This window comes from Pyxicephalus adspersus, chromosome 3 (assembly GCF_032062135.1).
Source record: "Pyxicephalus adspersus chromosome 3, UCB_Pads_2.0, whole genome shotgun sequence".
Classification (NCBI taxonomy): Eukaryota; Metazoa; Chordata; class Amphibia; order Anura; family Pyxicephalidae; genus Pyxicephalus; species Pyxicephalus adspersus.
In genome coordinates, this window is record NC_092860.1 from 48,676,327 (window position 1) to 48,690,724 (window position 14,398).

General features: G+C 37.4%; 1 protein-coding gene across 3 annotated transcripts in view; it reads left to right on the forward strand.

Moving 5' to 3' along the window:
- Positions 1–14,398, forward strand: part of PALM2AKAP2 (PALM2 and AKAP2 fusion) — a 177,064-nt gene that overhangs the window by 30,836 nt on the left and 131,830 nt on the right. For all 3 annotated transcript variants that reach the window (XM_072404493.1, XM_072404494.1, XM_072404495.1), the window contains exon 2: positions 12,847–12,927. In XM_072404493.1, the coding sequence (XP_072260594.1) occupies positions 12,847–12,927 (81 nt within the window). The remainder of the gene's footprint in view (positions 1–12,846; positions 12,928–14,398) is intronic.

A 14,398-nucleotide genomic window follows, 5' to 3' on the forward strand; every position in this document is an offset into this window, starting at 1 on the left:
TGTAAGTTACAGGTCTACAATTTAAAAAAAAATTTCATGAAAAACAGTGGATCACTTTTGGTACAGAAATCTAGACCTCAGTGTAACGCTTAGGTGGTTAATAATAATAATAATACCAATGCCTTTTCTGTATCATTTTACTTTACCTCCTGACAGATTTTCTTCAAGGGTCACCTTTCCACATCTGTAGAACAGACATCATTTTTTATAGCCAGCATTTGTCAGGCCACAAGCCAGCCTAGGGCATACTTACAAGAAATGCAGGAGGGAAGTTATGATACATAGCTGCTGTTCTTACCTTACTTACCAGCCATGTGCTCATATTACATTCTTTACAGAGTAAAAAAAAAAGTATTCCTTTTCCTCCATGTCCTTTGCAATCCGCTGTTTCATCATGTAGTGAGCATATTTATTTTATTTATAGAAAATCATTTTACTCGAAACGAGCAGCCCAGGGGCCCCAGCCCAGAGTTTGAGCCAAGATCTTGTGGAATTTAGTTTGGGGCAAAAGATACAAGCATGGATGATGTGGGAATAGACCACATTGCTGTTTTTGGATAGTGGTTAACCACAAATCCAATTCATGATCTAGGGACAAACAAAATACATTCCTTGGTGAAGCAGAAAGACTGTATGAAATAAAATATCATGTTTATGTCTCCGTATTTAGGAAACTATCATTTTTATTACTGTTAGCAGGTCTGCCTTATACATTTGTTTAGTGTAATATATGTTACAAGTGTACAAAATACGGGGTGTGTGTGGGGAGTTACATAATTTCAACACATATGGTGTCATCTCTATAACAATGGTGTCCAGATGAGTTGAGTGGAAGGTTTCATCATTTTTTTTAGGGGACATCCATCATAATTATAATAAAAAATGTACAACTAGTTGGGGGAAATATAGCCCCTGTCTAAAACTGCAGACTGAAAAAATATTTGAATTCAATGTTTAGGAAGATTTAGTATAAATAAATTTTTGTCTCTCCTTTTCTAGTGGGTAAGCACATTCTTCTTGTACACAGCATGCTTCATTTCATCCAGAGATGGATTATTCAAATTTCCTCTATGATAAATAACACTGTACATCTCATCAATGTTATACATGTGTTCAGTATTGTGCTACATGACAGGTGTGTCTTAATAAGCTAAACCATATCAATATAAAATTATCCCTTTCCTGACCCTTTTATTGCATAGACTAAGTAAATGATTTTATCCACAATATGCAATTGTGAGTTTATATATATATGTTTTAAACACTTTGGATTCTTTGTTATTAAAGTGCAATCTACAAAAATAATAATAGAGAAAATACTTTCTTTAAAGTCTTTCCATTGTTTCATTCCATGCAAGCAATTAGCCCCTCACTTGAAATCAGTCATGTAATGGGGCCTAAATGGTGGATTTAGATGAGGATACACTTTATTACATGTATCTCTCCCCTCCTCCTATCCTCATCTTGTGATGCCCCTCAGCTTTGTCTGTCATAGCCCTCAGAAATTACTGATACAGGGAGTATATGATCTTCTCCTCATATATTAGAACAGCAGTCGCCAACTGTTGGCAGTCCGCGAGAAAATTTTGGTGGTCCGCGGCCAGTGCGCTTTTGAGCACGGTCAGGAGAAGGAACATTTCTTCCCCTTTGAGTGACACCCAGCTCCCTGCGCATGTGCAGTTTGGAGTGGGCAAATTTAGTGGTCCGTGGGTCGGAAAAGGTTGGCAACCACTTTATTAGAATGCTTGGGCCTGAACAGACATTCATTAGCATATTAGGGTAAATTAACGTAACAGTTTGACTTCAAAGTACCACAATAGGGAAACACATTGTATTCTAGTAACCAGCTGCACTGTCACTGCAGGAGAATGGAATATGATATCATCTTTGCAGAGTAAATTATGACATCTCCACAATGCAATGGTCAGGATAAGTGGTAGCTCACAGGTACTAAGCACTTTGGCTCATCTGGTATCTATTAGCAGGTATACAAGTTGGTCAGTGACTAGGAAAATGTGAGCAGGCATTTATGAGCATAATACATCTAGAGGTTTTTGTGTTATGGTTTAACAGGTCCCAATTCCAGTTAGTAAGTGATGCAAAATGATGATGATGCAAAAATATAAAGAGAAAAAAAAACTTCCTTTACCATCCCTGAATGTGCTTATTCACCATTTAATACGTTACTGCCCCTACCAGTTACTACAGCTCATGGTAGGTGGAAGTAGAGGCAGTAGAGGCAGTGCTGTCAAGCCAGAAAACAGTGGAACTATGTGTGGCCAAGTGCAATGGCAATCTACAGTCAACAATACCAAAAGCCACACCTTCTTTTTTTCTATTGTGTTCCAAGCAAGTTAAACCTACAGAGTCTGACCAGTGTGGATGGCTTTTTGACATGTGTTTATGGGTATTTGTTTAACCTCCTGAGCAGTAACCCTGGGTGTGGCTCGGGGTAAAAAAAACCTGCTGAAAGCGGTAACCCCAAGCCACACTCCAGGTAGCTAAAAAAATAAAAAATAAACACTTACCCGGTCTCATCGGCGTCCCCTAGTGTCCTTCCATCCTGGGCCATATCCTCCTCGTCTGATCTGGCGAGTGCGCTAAACGTTACCCGGGAGTTCCAATTCAATACAAAACAACAAAATGAATGGATTCAATACAAAATAATTGTATAAAGTACTGGATAAAGTAATTATATATATATATATATATATATATATATATATATATATATACATTTTATGCTACTGTACAGTTTTATTACAGGTTTCAGTATTTTTGATTTAATAATGCAATAATGCAATTTTATGTTTTATATTTAAAGTAATTATTACATTTATTAAATTTTGGACATATTTCTGTGAGTTATGCCTAAGAATTACAAGCCTACAATGTAAAATAAATTTTCATAAAAGACAACGTACCACTTTTAGACATATAAATCCGGACAGAAATGAACCGCCTAGGAGGTTAACTTGAGATGCTTCTGAGATCATTCAGAATTAATTGACCAGTGCATTTGAGATGCTGTTGACCTTTTTTGACCTTCTTTAGCTTGCATTTTATATTCTTATTACCCTTTTTAAAACGAACATTGAAAAGCCTGTTGACATAGTCCTTTAGGATAGTCTTTTAGGAACAGTGCTACAGCAATTTCACCCCAACCCAGGAAGCTGAGCCATATGGACATCACTGGTGGTTAGGTACTGCAGCACATATTTTCCTAATTGGGGGGGGTAGCTCCACAATAGGTTTATGTGTGCAGTACCTGTTCATATATAAATAAACCAAATTGCTTCAGTGTATAGTTGTTTACCCTAACAGTTGTGTTCTGGTTTGGTGTTATAAATACAGTTTGACATTGTTTTTGTAAAGTAAACAGAAAACAATTACCGGTCATATTGTTATTGTGGTTTTCTTTGAGTCAGCAGTCTGAGCTTTAGGCTTCTTTTTAGCTTTTCCATTATCTTTACCTGCAAAGAAAATCCCTGCTCAATATCACAAGCTGAAATTCACAACCACAAATGAAGAAATCAGGGTATTGAATAATCACAGTGACTCATACCTTATTGATTGGCTATGTCTAAGGTTCTATGGAATTTGTTTATAAATGTTTTCACTCAAGATTCAACTTTCATTCAAGATTCATACATTTTCTTTTTGTATTTAGTTGGAATACAATCTGAATTCTGGATGAATGTTTTGTAAAAACTTTATACAAATACCTTTTGTTTAATCAATATATTATTGCTCAGTGTTCTCCCCACCCTCTTGTAGCTGGATGCACCACCTAGCACTTTACAGCGAACACTTGGGGCAGGTTTTGGGTGGTTACTGAAAAATTGTGTCACAGTACAGGGGCCGTACACTTCTTCCAACTCAGAGTAAAAAAATCTGGGGAGAACACTGTTGCGTTATTTTTTTTATTTTATGAGCAAGTATAAAGTAGTGGTGGAAAACTATTGTGGATTTAATCAAATTTTTTTTACATATTGTTAATGTTTAATGTAACTGTATACATAGTAAGGGTATGTCCTTTCCCTACCGACTTTGTACTGAAAGGTTTTCTTTTTTGTCATAGTATAAAGTTGGAAGGTATTCTAATAACAAGCAGGTTGGATATAAACAGTGTACATAATCAAATAGTGGAAAGAATATCTCTTTTATGGTCCAAATGTGCTTGTACACTGCATCTCATTTCCTCTCATCTCTGGATTCATCTGGTATAGGAATCATTTACGTTTTACCATGTGGCACCCTAAGTAGGCAGAACAATAGAATGTCAGAATCTATTTTCCAGCATCCCTGCATTGCAGAGGACAATGTGAGCTGGAGAATAATGATAGCAAAAAAGGAGAATTCTACACCTGTCTTGTTCCAGGTTGCCTCCCCCCGGCAGGTGACACAGGATTACCCGAGGCGCAGAATCTAAGTGACCCTTGGTCACCAAGGAGTAATGGGCCAGTGACCCTAGTGGCCACCAGACTACTTTTTCCTGCAGGGGGATCACCAGGTCACGGCCCCCAGTCACCCAGGGGGAGACAGATCAGAAGAATTCTGCTTGGGAATAGTGATGAGGCTGGAAAACAGCGAGTCAAGGTAGCTGGACTGGCCGAAGTCAGGGCAGACAAGGCGAGGTCATGACAGGCAGCGTACAAAGCAGTCAGATAATGGGCCAGGGCCAAACACAGGGCATTGTAAGATTCTTGCATGATCTGCAATTCTGCAACATAGACCTTTTGAGCCTCAGATCTTTTGCTATAACCAATAAAATCACTTGGTAATCCACTACAGGAAAGATCAGTCATTTCATGTTTCAAAAAAGAAAGTCAACTATTCACAGCAGTCAATTACATTGATGAAAAAGTGGCGGCAGAAACCAAACATAAATTTCGGTTTATATTATGAGTATAATGAAAGGAATTTGGCAACAATTGCTAATAATACTTTAATAGTGTAATAATCCCTAGTCATTTTTATTTCTGACAAGTACCTTTTGCAGTTTGCATCTTCTTTACAGTTACAAATGAAAAAATATTGAATTCAATACTCATCATTTTTGTAGACATCTTTTATGTGGAAACTTTAACAAAATCCAGAGCAACAGTTTTGGCTACAACCTGGTAGTTAGGGAGTAAAAGGCAGCACGCCAGCCCTACTGACAGGAGGAAAATAAGCACATTTATTATGTTGTTTTTGGCTAAATGTATCCAAAGTATATTAGCTGCATGTCAATACCATTTTGCCAAAGGTATTTTGCAGTTGCTAAAATTTAAAAAAAACTTTCAAAATACTGAACAAAAACTTAGTCCACACAAAAAGAATGCAAGGTTTGTCTTCACGACTTTCACCTTAGATTCACTCCACTTTTTTTTTTGCATTCAGATATGACCTCAGATATAAACCTAGATTTGCCAGAAACCTATAAAATTGCTAGAATCTTGTGTGAAAACCTTCAATTAACAGCCCTCCTGGACTTTTTCAATGATAACCTATTTGTGGCAGCCTTGGGGTTTATTTATAAATGTACACATTTTCACATTTAATTCAGAAGAGTGGGTCAACTTTTACAGGTGATTTAAACATTTTAAGTTAAACCAATGCACAAAATGCCCTGTATGTCAAATAGACATACAGGGTTCTATACATAGAACCCTGTGTGTCTATTGTAGGGCAGGAAGGGTGCAGAGGAGAAAGTGATTGCTGTGTAGAAAAAAAAAAAATATGAAATGGATTTCTAAACTATTTGCTGCTGCCCCCTTCTTCTATGTAAAACATCTTCTTATCATAAAAGGTCCACTTTAGGTATTTGACTAGGCACCTTATTTCTATGATAAGAGCACGAGTTACAGATTTCTTCTAAACTTTAATAAAAAAAATATATAGAAACTATATCAGATGTCAAACAATATACCTGCAGCCTATTATAATCTGGATTACCTGGGTCACAGCACTTTGCTCTGATGTAGTGAATAATACTGAAAGGTTTTAGAAATGTTTTGGATCAACTTCTACACAAATATAAAATGTGTCACATTTTAGGTACACTGTGCATTAAATGTAGAATCAAACCACTAGATAAAAATAAAACCTTGCCCCCTCCACCCCTTAGATACTGTAATGTGTAATGTAATAGTAAACTACAGAAAAACAAGTTGACTGTAGGTAGAAAATCATTTTTGATGGATAGTATTTTCTGTCTATTTTTCAAATAGAGTTTAAATCTGCTTTAAGAGTTAACTTGTGCTGTTTGAAAACAGACTCTAGACATAATTCATAAAACAACCACAGACTTTTTTTTCTCCCAACTGACTGGAAATGTCTATACTTTCTTCCAAAATATACTGAAACATTAAAATGTAATAAAATGTGTAGCAAGACATCAACCACAAGCATATTAGGAAAAGTACAGTGCAACAATGTTTCTGGAAAATAGGGTCCTGAAGGAAAGAAAAAGTTAGCCATAATGAACCATTTCTATATCCTCACAAATGTTACATTCAGAAAAATATTCATTGTGTGGTTAGTCTCAACTACTATGCTATATTTGTCTTTTAATAAAATAATTATACCTAAAAACTGATATAACAGTATTATTTTTCAGAAACTGTCCATGGTAATAGGGAGGTCATCAGGCCCTAATTTAAAATTCAATATAGTTCTAGATATTGATCATTTTTTCTTGTGACCTCCTTTTTCTAAAATTTAAATGCCAGCTAATGCCTTTTAAATTGTCTTTGCACAGTTTGTATTTCTGCTGATTGAAACGTGTACTGTGTACCTACACTTAACCCGTTCTGGATCATTATACCTAGAATAAAACACAGCATGGGGGCAGCTTTTACTACAACTCTAGTATTCTAGCCAGTTTTAGTTGTGCTGACACAGACTATGCAAACTGTCTTTAACCTCTCTATTCCCATACTTGGCATGCTTTTAAAAAATGTAATCAGTTTTGGTCCAGATAAACTGTTTATAAATTCCAAAAGTCAATAAGAATCTGAACAAGGCTCGAAAAATCCAGTAATGGATTCAGAATTGTGCGAAAAGGTTTGGGACCTGCTGTCAAAATAATGGAAGAAAGCAACGCAAGTAATTTCCTGTAAAGTAAAACTCCATCAGGAGTCCCTCAGGCTGTACCTGTTATCTTATACATTTATTTTGAGAGCAGCTTTCCAAAATATGGCCTAGTACAGGATAAAGAAATTGCAGCACACTGCATTGTGATATAAATTGGGCTTTAGATTTGTTTCAGTACACCCAATTTATTTAAAAAAGGTTTATTTATAACACATTTATAACACACATGATGGTACAAGACAGTTGACTAATTGTGGAAAAAATATAATCCATGTTTGCTTTAGGTCTCAACTCTATAATAATATTTTTCTTCTAAAAACTATCACTGGCACAATGAAATTAAAAACAATAGGTCTTTTACCCCTTTTCTATCTCCTCCCTAAAACTGTCCCCAGCAGTATTTCTTTTTGCAAATATATGCCCTCAGTTTACTAGGTTGACTGGCAGCCAGCATCATTTAATCCAAAAACTGAAGATATGCTGTACATGCAGGGCATCATGGACCCGCACCCTGAGGAGATGTCACCATGGCATGCTGTATGGTGTATTAATAAAATGTGGAACTTCTTTCATAATATCAGCACTGCTTCCAGTAAGTTACCACCTACCAGTGGAGAAAATGAAGAAATCCAACATCAAGTGATCAGCCTTTTCAGAAGTTTTCAAGCCAATCACTTACAACAGGGTGGGAGGCTGGCAGGAGGGCACTGAGTAGGAGCCATGGGTTGGACCAGTATTTGCTTTTTTTACATGATTTGCTATCAGTATGATCTTTTGTAGGGTTTGTGTTGCTTGGGTTGTTCTCATTCTATATAACATGAAGTCAAACCTTTAAGTTAATCAAAAAGAAATGATAATACTAGATATCACTGTTTTCAGATCTGAACTGTCTAGCCACAGCTGTGCACCGATTTGCTGATATCATGTGGAACTTTGATAAATGTTTTAGGATTTTATCCAAGTATTGTATTTCTAGCAATTATCCTCTTCAATCATATATTTATGCCAGCGTAGTTGCCAAATCCCAGAAATCCAATTTTAAGTGCATGTCCATAGTTCTCCCCAGAGGTTTTTAGCCGGTTACTCCGCCCGGCTGATTTGAATACCCCGCCCAGCTCTCGGCAGCTCTCATCCTCGGATGCACAGATCTCAGTGAGGCTGCTCTGTGCTCTGTGTCCTCCTGTGCAGCCTTCATGTGAAGGGGACATAGGCAGCCCCGCCCCCATCTCATAGCACGAGCTAAGATTTCTGCCTTTGAAATGTATCCACTGCTAAGAGCTGTGTATAAAGTCTGATGTCTGTGTACATACCTCTTGTGTACAAACCTCCATATCTCCTAAGCTGTATGTCACAATGACCTGTAATTTTCAGGGTGTACAGGGGACCCTCATAGATACTAGTTACTACAATTTCAGCCCCCCAGCTTTAAATAATTTCAAGATATGGGGGTCACAAATGTAAAAAGTTATGAAAATTGAACTTTGGGGTTGCTGTTTCAGAGGAAAGTGCAACTAGGAGTCCTAAATTGAAAGAGCAAATTGGGGACCCCGGAGCCACTAACATGGCAAGGAGCATTGGGATGGGGCCCCTAAATATATACCAACCTGTCACAAATCTATACCTATGAAACTATCATCTGCTTCTCTTCTTTGTACACCAATTTCTCTGAGGGTGGGGGTACACAACTGAAAATATAGGTGCAAGTGGCAGGCACATTCTCCCCTTACAATCTCATTACTACAGCATTATTAGAACATAAAACACTCTGCTCATCACAATGGGCTTCCCTGCCCTGTTACACATTCCTGTCCACTTATCTAACATTCTGAACTTCAATCGGGGAATGGGGAGGTGTAAGAAACCAAAAACTTAGGTACAAGTGGGGAACATCTGTGACTAACATCCCCTAAAACGTCATCACTATGGCATCATTAGAAAATGAACTCTGCCCACTAAATGTTATTGAGGTTGAGGTATTGGAAGGTTCCAGTCATATGTAACAAGCAAGTGCATTGTGATGGACAGTTTTATTTTTAATGTTGTAATGATGCCATGGTGATGAAAGGTGATCACCACATGTGTCTCCCACTTCCACCTATATTTTTGTTTCTCTGCACCTCTTAACTCTGGAGAAATTGGGGATTGAGGTAAGATGCAGACAGATATGTGTAACAGAGGAGGCAGCAAACTTTGCTAGGTAGAGATTTATGTTCTTATAACGCCATACTAATTACATTTTAAAAAGGTTTAGCCACAAGTGTCCCCCACTTGCACCTACAGTTTCAGTTTTCTATGCCTCCACGTGTACCTTAAAAATTTCAAGTTAATACAACCAACGGTTTAGTAGATCTGAAGGTTTGAACACAGCGAGTTGTTAGGCTGCAGAATATGACAAGCAGCTTTTACACTCAACATAGCGATCACACTGCGCTGCCGATGACATTACACACTGCGGATAAACTTCACAGACAGTGTTTATATAGAATATGGGCAGTGATGAGAGGGGGTCACTGTATGTCTTGTCCCTATCTGATATCACATGCATGATGCTATTAAAACATCGCCACATTTTTAACATTATATTAAAGAGTGACTTTCTGTTATATAATGGAAAAACGTGCGTTTTATGTTTTTTTTTGTTTTTACACTTTTGTGGAGCGGACCTCTCCCCTTCAGTCTTCACTTCCATTTTGGTAAAGACCGAAGGGGAAATCCGCAGCCTCCTGGGGTTTTTGTGTCACATACCCCAAGAGGCTCTGCACTGCTCCTTGTGTGAATGCACCTTCAGAGGCTTTCTTACAATGTAAAAAAAAAGTGTTCAATCTCATGCATGCGCAGTGCAAGGCAGCATTGGACGTACAAGTGAGCATCAGAGAAAAGGTGGAAGCTGAGCCAGCATGGGCCTGCTGGGCTAATTTTGTAAAAGAATCAAGTGAAAAAAAAAATGTTTTCACAAAAGTTCACTTTAACTAAATATAGACAAAGGAGCGCATCTGAAGTTAGGCTGAATTCACACCGGCAGTAAGGTTACATGTGTCCATTCCTCATGCCAGGAACCACTGCTGCTTAAAAAACTTCTAGCTATGAAAAAGCCCAGCACTTACTGCCTGTTACCAATCCTAGATCTCCAGCACTTACCGCCTGTTACCAAATCCTAGGTGCCCAGCACTTACCGCATGTTACCAATCCTAGGTGGCTAGAACTTACCGCCTGTTACCAATCCAAGGTGCCTAGCACTTATGGCCTGTTACCAATCCTAGGGGCCTAGCAGTTGCCAGAAGTCACTCAGAAGGGGTAAATGTTTTTTGCTGCTAATATGAACTAAGCCTAACTTGTTACACCACATTCATTATACTATTACACTACTACAAAGGAATACGCTCTTAAAACTTAGAACACTAGTAAGTTGGGTCACAATACACGGCATAGGACAGTTGTGGCAAAATACATAGAATAGAAAAATTGGATATACTAACGGGGCAGGCATTACAAAGTTGTAACAAATAATTGGGAGAAGGTAGAACACTGAAAAAATAAGAGGTTACTGGATACCCATGGCATAAACAACTGGAAGCACTAAATTTGCTGTGTTTTGCCACACACCATTTTTTACCACCCGGCTGAAAAAAATTTCTGGGTCGAACACTGATGTCCAACATCACAGCAAATTAGATAATATGTCTAGGCAAGCCTAGACTTTTGTCCCTTAGAAATTTATCAGTTGTTTGCAAAAGTGCTGGTTAATCTAATAAACACTTTATGGGAGTCTATAAAATAGCAATAAAGAAAAAGCAATACATGACAGCACATTATAAGTACATACCAGAACATAAGAGATTGACGCACTACAAATTAAAAGATACCTATGAAAACATGGTTAACATCCAGTGCGTTAACACAAGGAAAGGATGGCTGCTTTTGCCAGTTCATGGTACTCTTCGATTGTTAGCTTTTGGCCAGGGACCTCTCCTCCTCCTGTGTCACTGTCTGTGTCTGTCTGTCATTTGGAACTCCTATTTAATGTACAGTGCTGCGTAATATGTTGGTGCTATATAAATACTGTTTATTAAAAATATGAAGAATAATAATAATAATAATATTACTACAGCTTCAGCTACATTAGTATTTCCCATCATGACACATCAAGACAAGCCTTCAGATATGAGATGCACCTATGAGCTGTGTTACGTGGTGTGATGTAATTACATTAATTTGAAATTGCATCCTAATGTACTTGCGTTACAGCACAAAGAAACGCACTTCAGTGCCCTATACACAAATATGCATATCCCTTCACTGCCAAAAGTTCTGTGTGTACCTGAGGAGGTGCATTAGGCAGAACACAAGTGTTAAATCATGTGCAATAACACTGCGCAACAGTGCAAACAAGGCCTAAAAGTGCCCTCCTCTAACACAGGGACACTCACACATACTTTATATACTCAAGTATAAACCAGTTCAAATATATAACGAGGTACCTTTTTTCATATGAAAAAACAAGAAAAATGCATTGACCCAAGAATAAAACTGAGGCATAAAAATGCGGCTATCACTGCTAACATATAAAAAAATTAATCAACAGAAATGCAAATAAAATAAATATAAATGAATAAATATATCAATGTTTTTAGAAACATTAATTTAAAAGCGAAACAAAAAAAAAATCAAAAGAGTTCATTCTGTTTATTTTTGTGTCTCCATTTTACAAATTAATATATTTTGTATTTTTGAGTTGTGATTGGTAATTTGCTCCTAAATGATCTTTTATGCATTATTTTTGGCTTCCAGTAGATGTTGCTGTTACAAAGTCTTTTTTGATGGCAAGAGTTTGTTGTACACTTACTCTTTACATGAGGACATAGCTCCATTTAGTGACCTGATTGTAATAGGCAAATATTGGTGTATATTCAGGTATATACGGTTCCAAATACATAAACAATTACATGCATGTACATTTGCAGTCCCTTCAGTGGCATGGCCTTCAGCTTCTTCGCTTTGTGTTCATGCTGCTCCTGGCGGGATAGAGCATGGTCATGGTGCTGAGAAGTAGAGGAATATTGGGCAGTACCCTGTTCAAGGCCACCATCCTTGCATGTTTACAAAAAGATGTGCCTTTCTGAAGGAGGAAGCAACAAGTCAGACTAAACTGCCCCAGTATTTGGAAACTTGTGATATGCCATTTCCATACTTTAGAAAAAGCTTGTTGCATGGCTGCCTTCTTCTTATTGATGTCTGTCCTGGAACAAGTATGCAGCAAGTAGAATTAGGTGTGATCTTCTTACTAGCTTAGTGTCATTCTTGGAGTGTTTAATCAATGAAGTCAACATTAGAGCCAAACAGCTAGCATTTTGGTATTTTTTGGCATTTTTTGATATACATTTTATTCAACCTTTAATTCTTATCTTTCCCATTATTTGTATAGATTCTGATATTATCATATGATATGATAATATAGTTATCACATTATTACATGATCTCTGGGAATATTTTAGTGAAATCTGTCATTTGTAGAAGCTGCTAGATGTGAGCAATGCTTGTAACAAACCTTTAAAATATGGATGTGCCTTTAAACTGGGAGTGTAACATCTATCAGTGATAAAGCTGGTGGCTTTCTTTTCATGTTAGTGTATAGCAGTTAGTCTTCATGATAACATGTTTCCTTAGCATCCAGAAACAGCAGTGCTCACACATGCTAACAGCTGCTCATAGAAAATCAGCAGCCGTACATTTTCTCATTTGTCTTTTTTATTTCCTTTTCTTGCAAAGGAAAAAAGAAAACGACAGGCTGCAATTGAGGACAAAAGACAGCAGCTAGAAGACCAAATTCTCCAACTGCAGCACCTAAAGGTAAGAAGTAACAGCAGAGAGGATGCATATCCTCACATCATCCATATTAAACATGTAGGTAACCTGTGTTTCCAATGCAGCATCACACAGTGCATTACACACTGGGGAGGAAGCTCCTGCTTTCATCTGGAAATCCTACATGCAGCTTTTTTTCCACCAGCAATTGTATATCTAAAGCTGAATTAATTTGAGTTGGATGACATCATATATACTGGTTAATGATATATGTTGTTTGCTGAATGCATTCTTTGCCTGCTGTACATACACAAGTGACAGTTTCATGCTTATACATAGCATCATTCATTTTTACAACTGCATCTCTAGCTAGGTTTTTCACTGTGGTGGGTCCTCCACCCCCACGTAAGACATATATTTTAAAAAGATTATGTTTTGCTATAGAGAGGGTTAGGAAATAGCTTCATTATGTTGCCTTAAGACATAATGTTGTCATTTTCTGGGAGGCCTTGGAGGTTCATATAAATCTGCTGTCAAAGCACAGAAGGAACTGTTGAAGACATTAAAAGCACTTTACAGCAGGATCAGTGCACTATTATTTTTCTGTTATAATACAATTATTTAAATTATTTGACCAAGAATGTAGTGTACTGGGTATACTCCCAATTATAATATAGAACATGTATTTGTTTTGTTATAGCTGCTGCAAGGTTGTAGTGTAGCTCATGGATTAGGCGTGGCAATGCAAACTGTCTCACAGATAGAAAATCTGGCTATGTCTGTGTGGGTTGGCAGTGTAAGTGAAGTTGGCCCTGGAAAAGGGATCTGTATTGATATGGTTTTACAAAGAAGCAGGGTTAGATTCATCCTTATGTAGGCAGTCACCTTAAAGTCATATGGAGATAACATGGAACTAAGAATCTAAATGATAAAAGGTTCAAAGATAATGGTAATTGTTAAATAAAAAAAAAAATATTTTGGTGCAGACATGAAAAAAGGAGAAGACAGAGAAGAAATAGAGTGAAGGGGGAGGAGAGGGGAAGTCAGATTGACCTGGCATAAAATACCTGACAAAATTATAAAAACGTAAGCGGTAACCCCAAGGTAAAGGATGGTAAAGTTAGGGTTTGTATTGTAAGGCAAAAGATTTAGAGACGTGCATCCAAATCCCTTACTAAGCCTTGAAATGATCAATTCTCTTAAGTGTCAAGGGATATCTTTTACCTCACTAACCCATAGTGCTAACAATAGCATAGTAGAGGTTTTCTAAAGAAGAGGAACGAGATAGCATGCTGCTGCAATGTATGGATGGAATAAACAAATAGGGAAAGGAGAGTAGGTCACACAGTCATAGTAGACTTCATTGTAGATATCAAAACAATCTGACCGGACTGGCACTCCAATCAAATATGTAAGTATGTGTATCAAGATCCTAAACACCAAAATGTGATGTAATGAAAGTTTTAGTTGTTTTCTAGTATATAGCAAAGGATGGAGAATATCTTTTTACTAATCC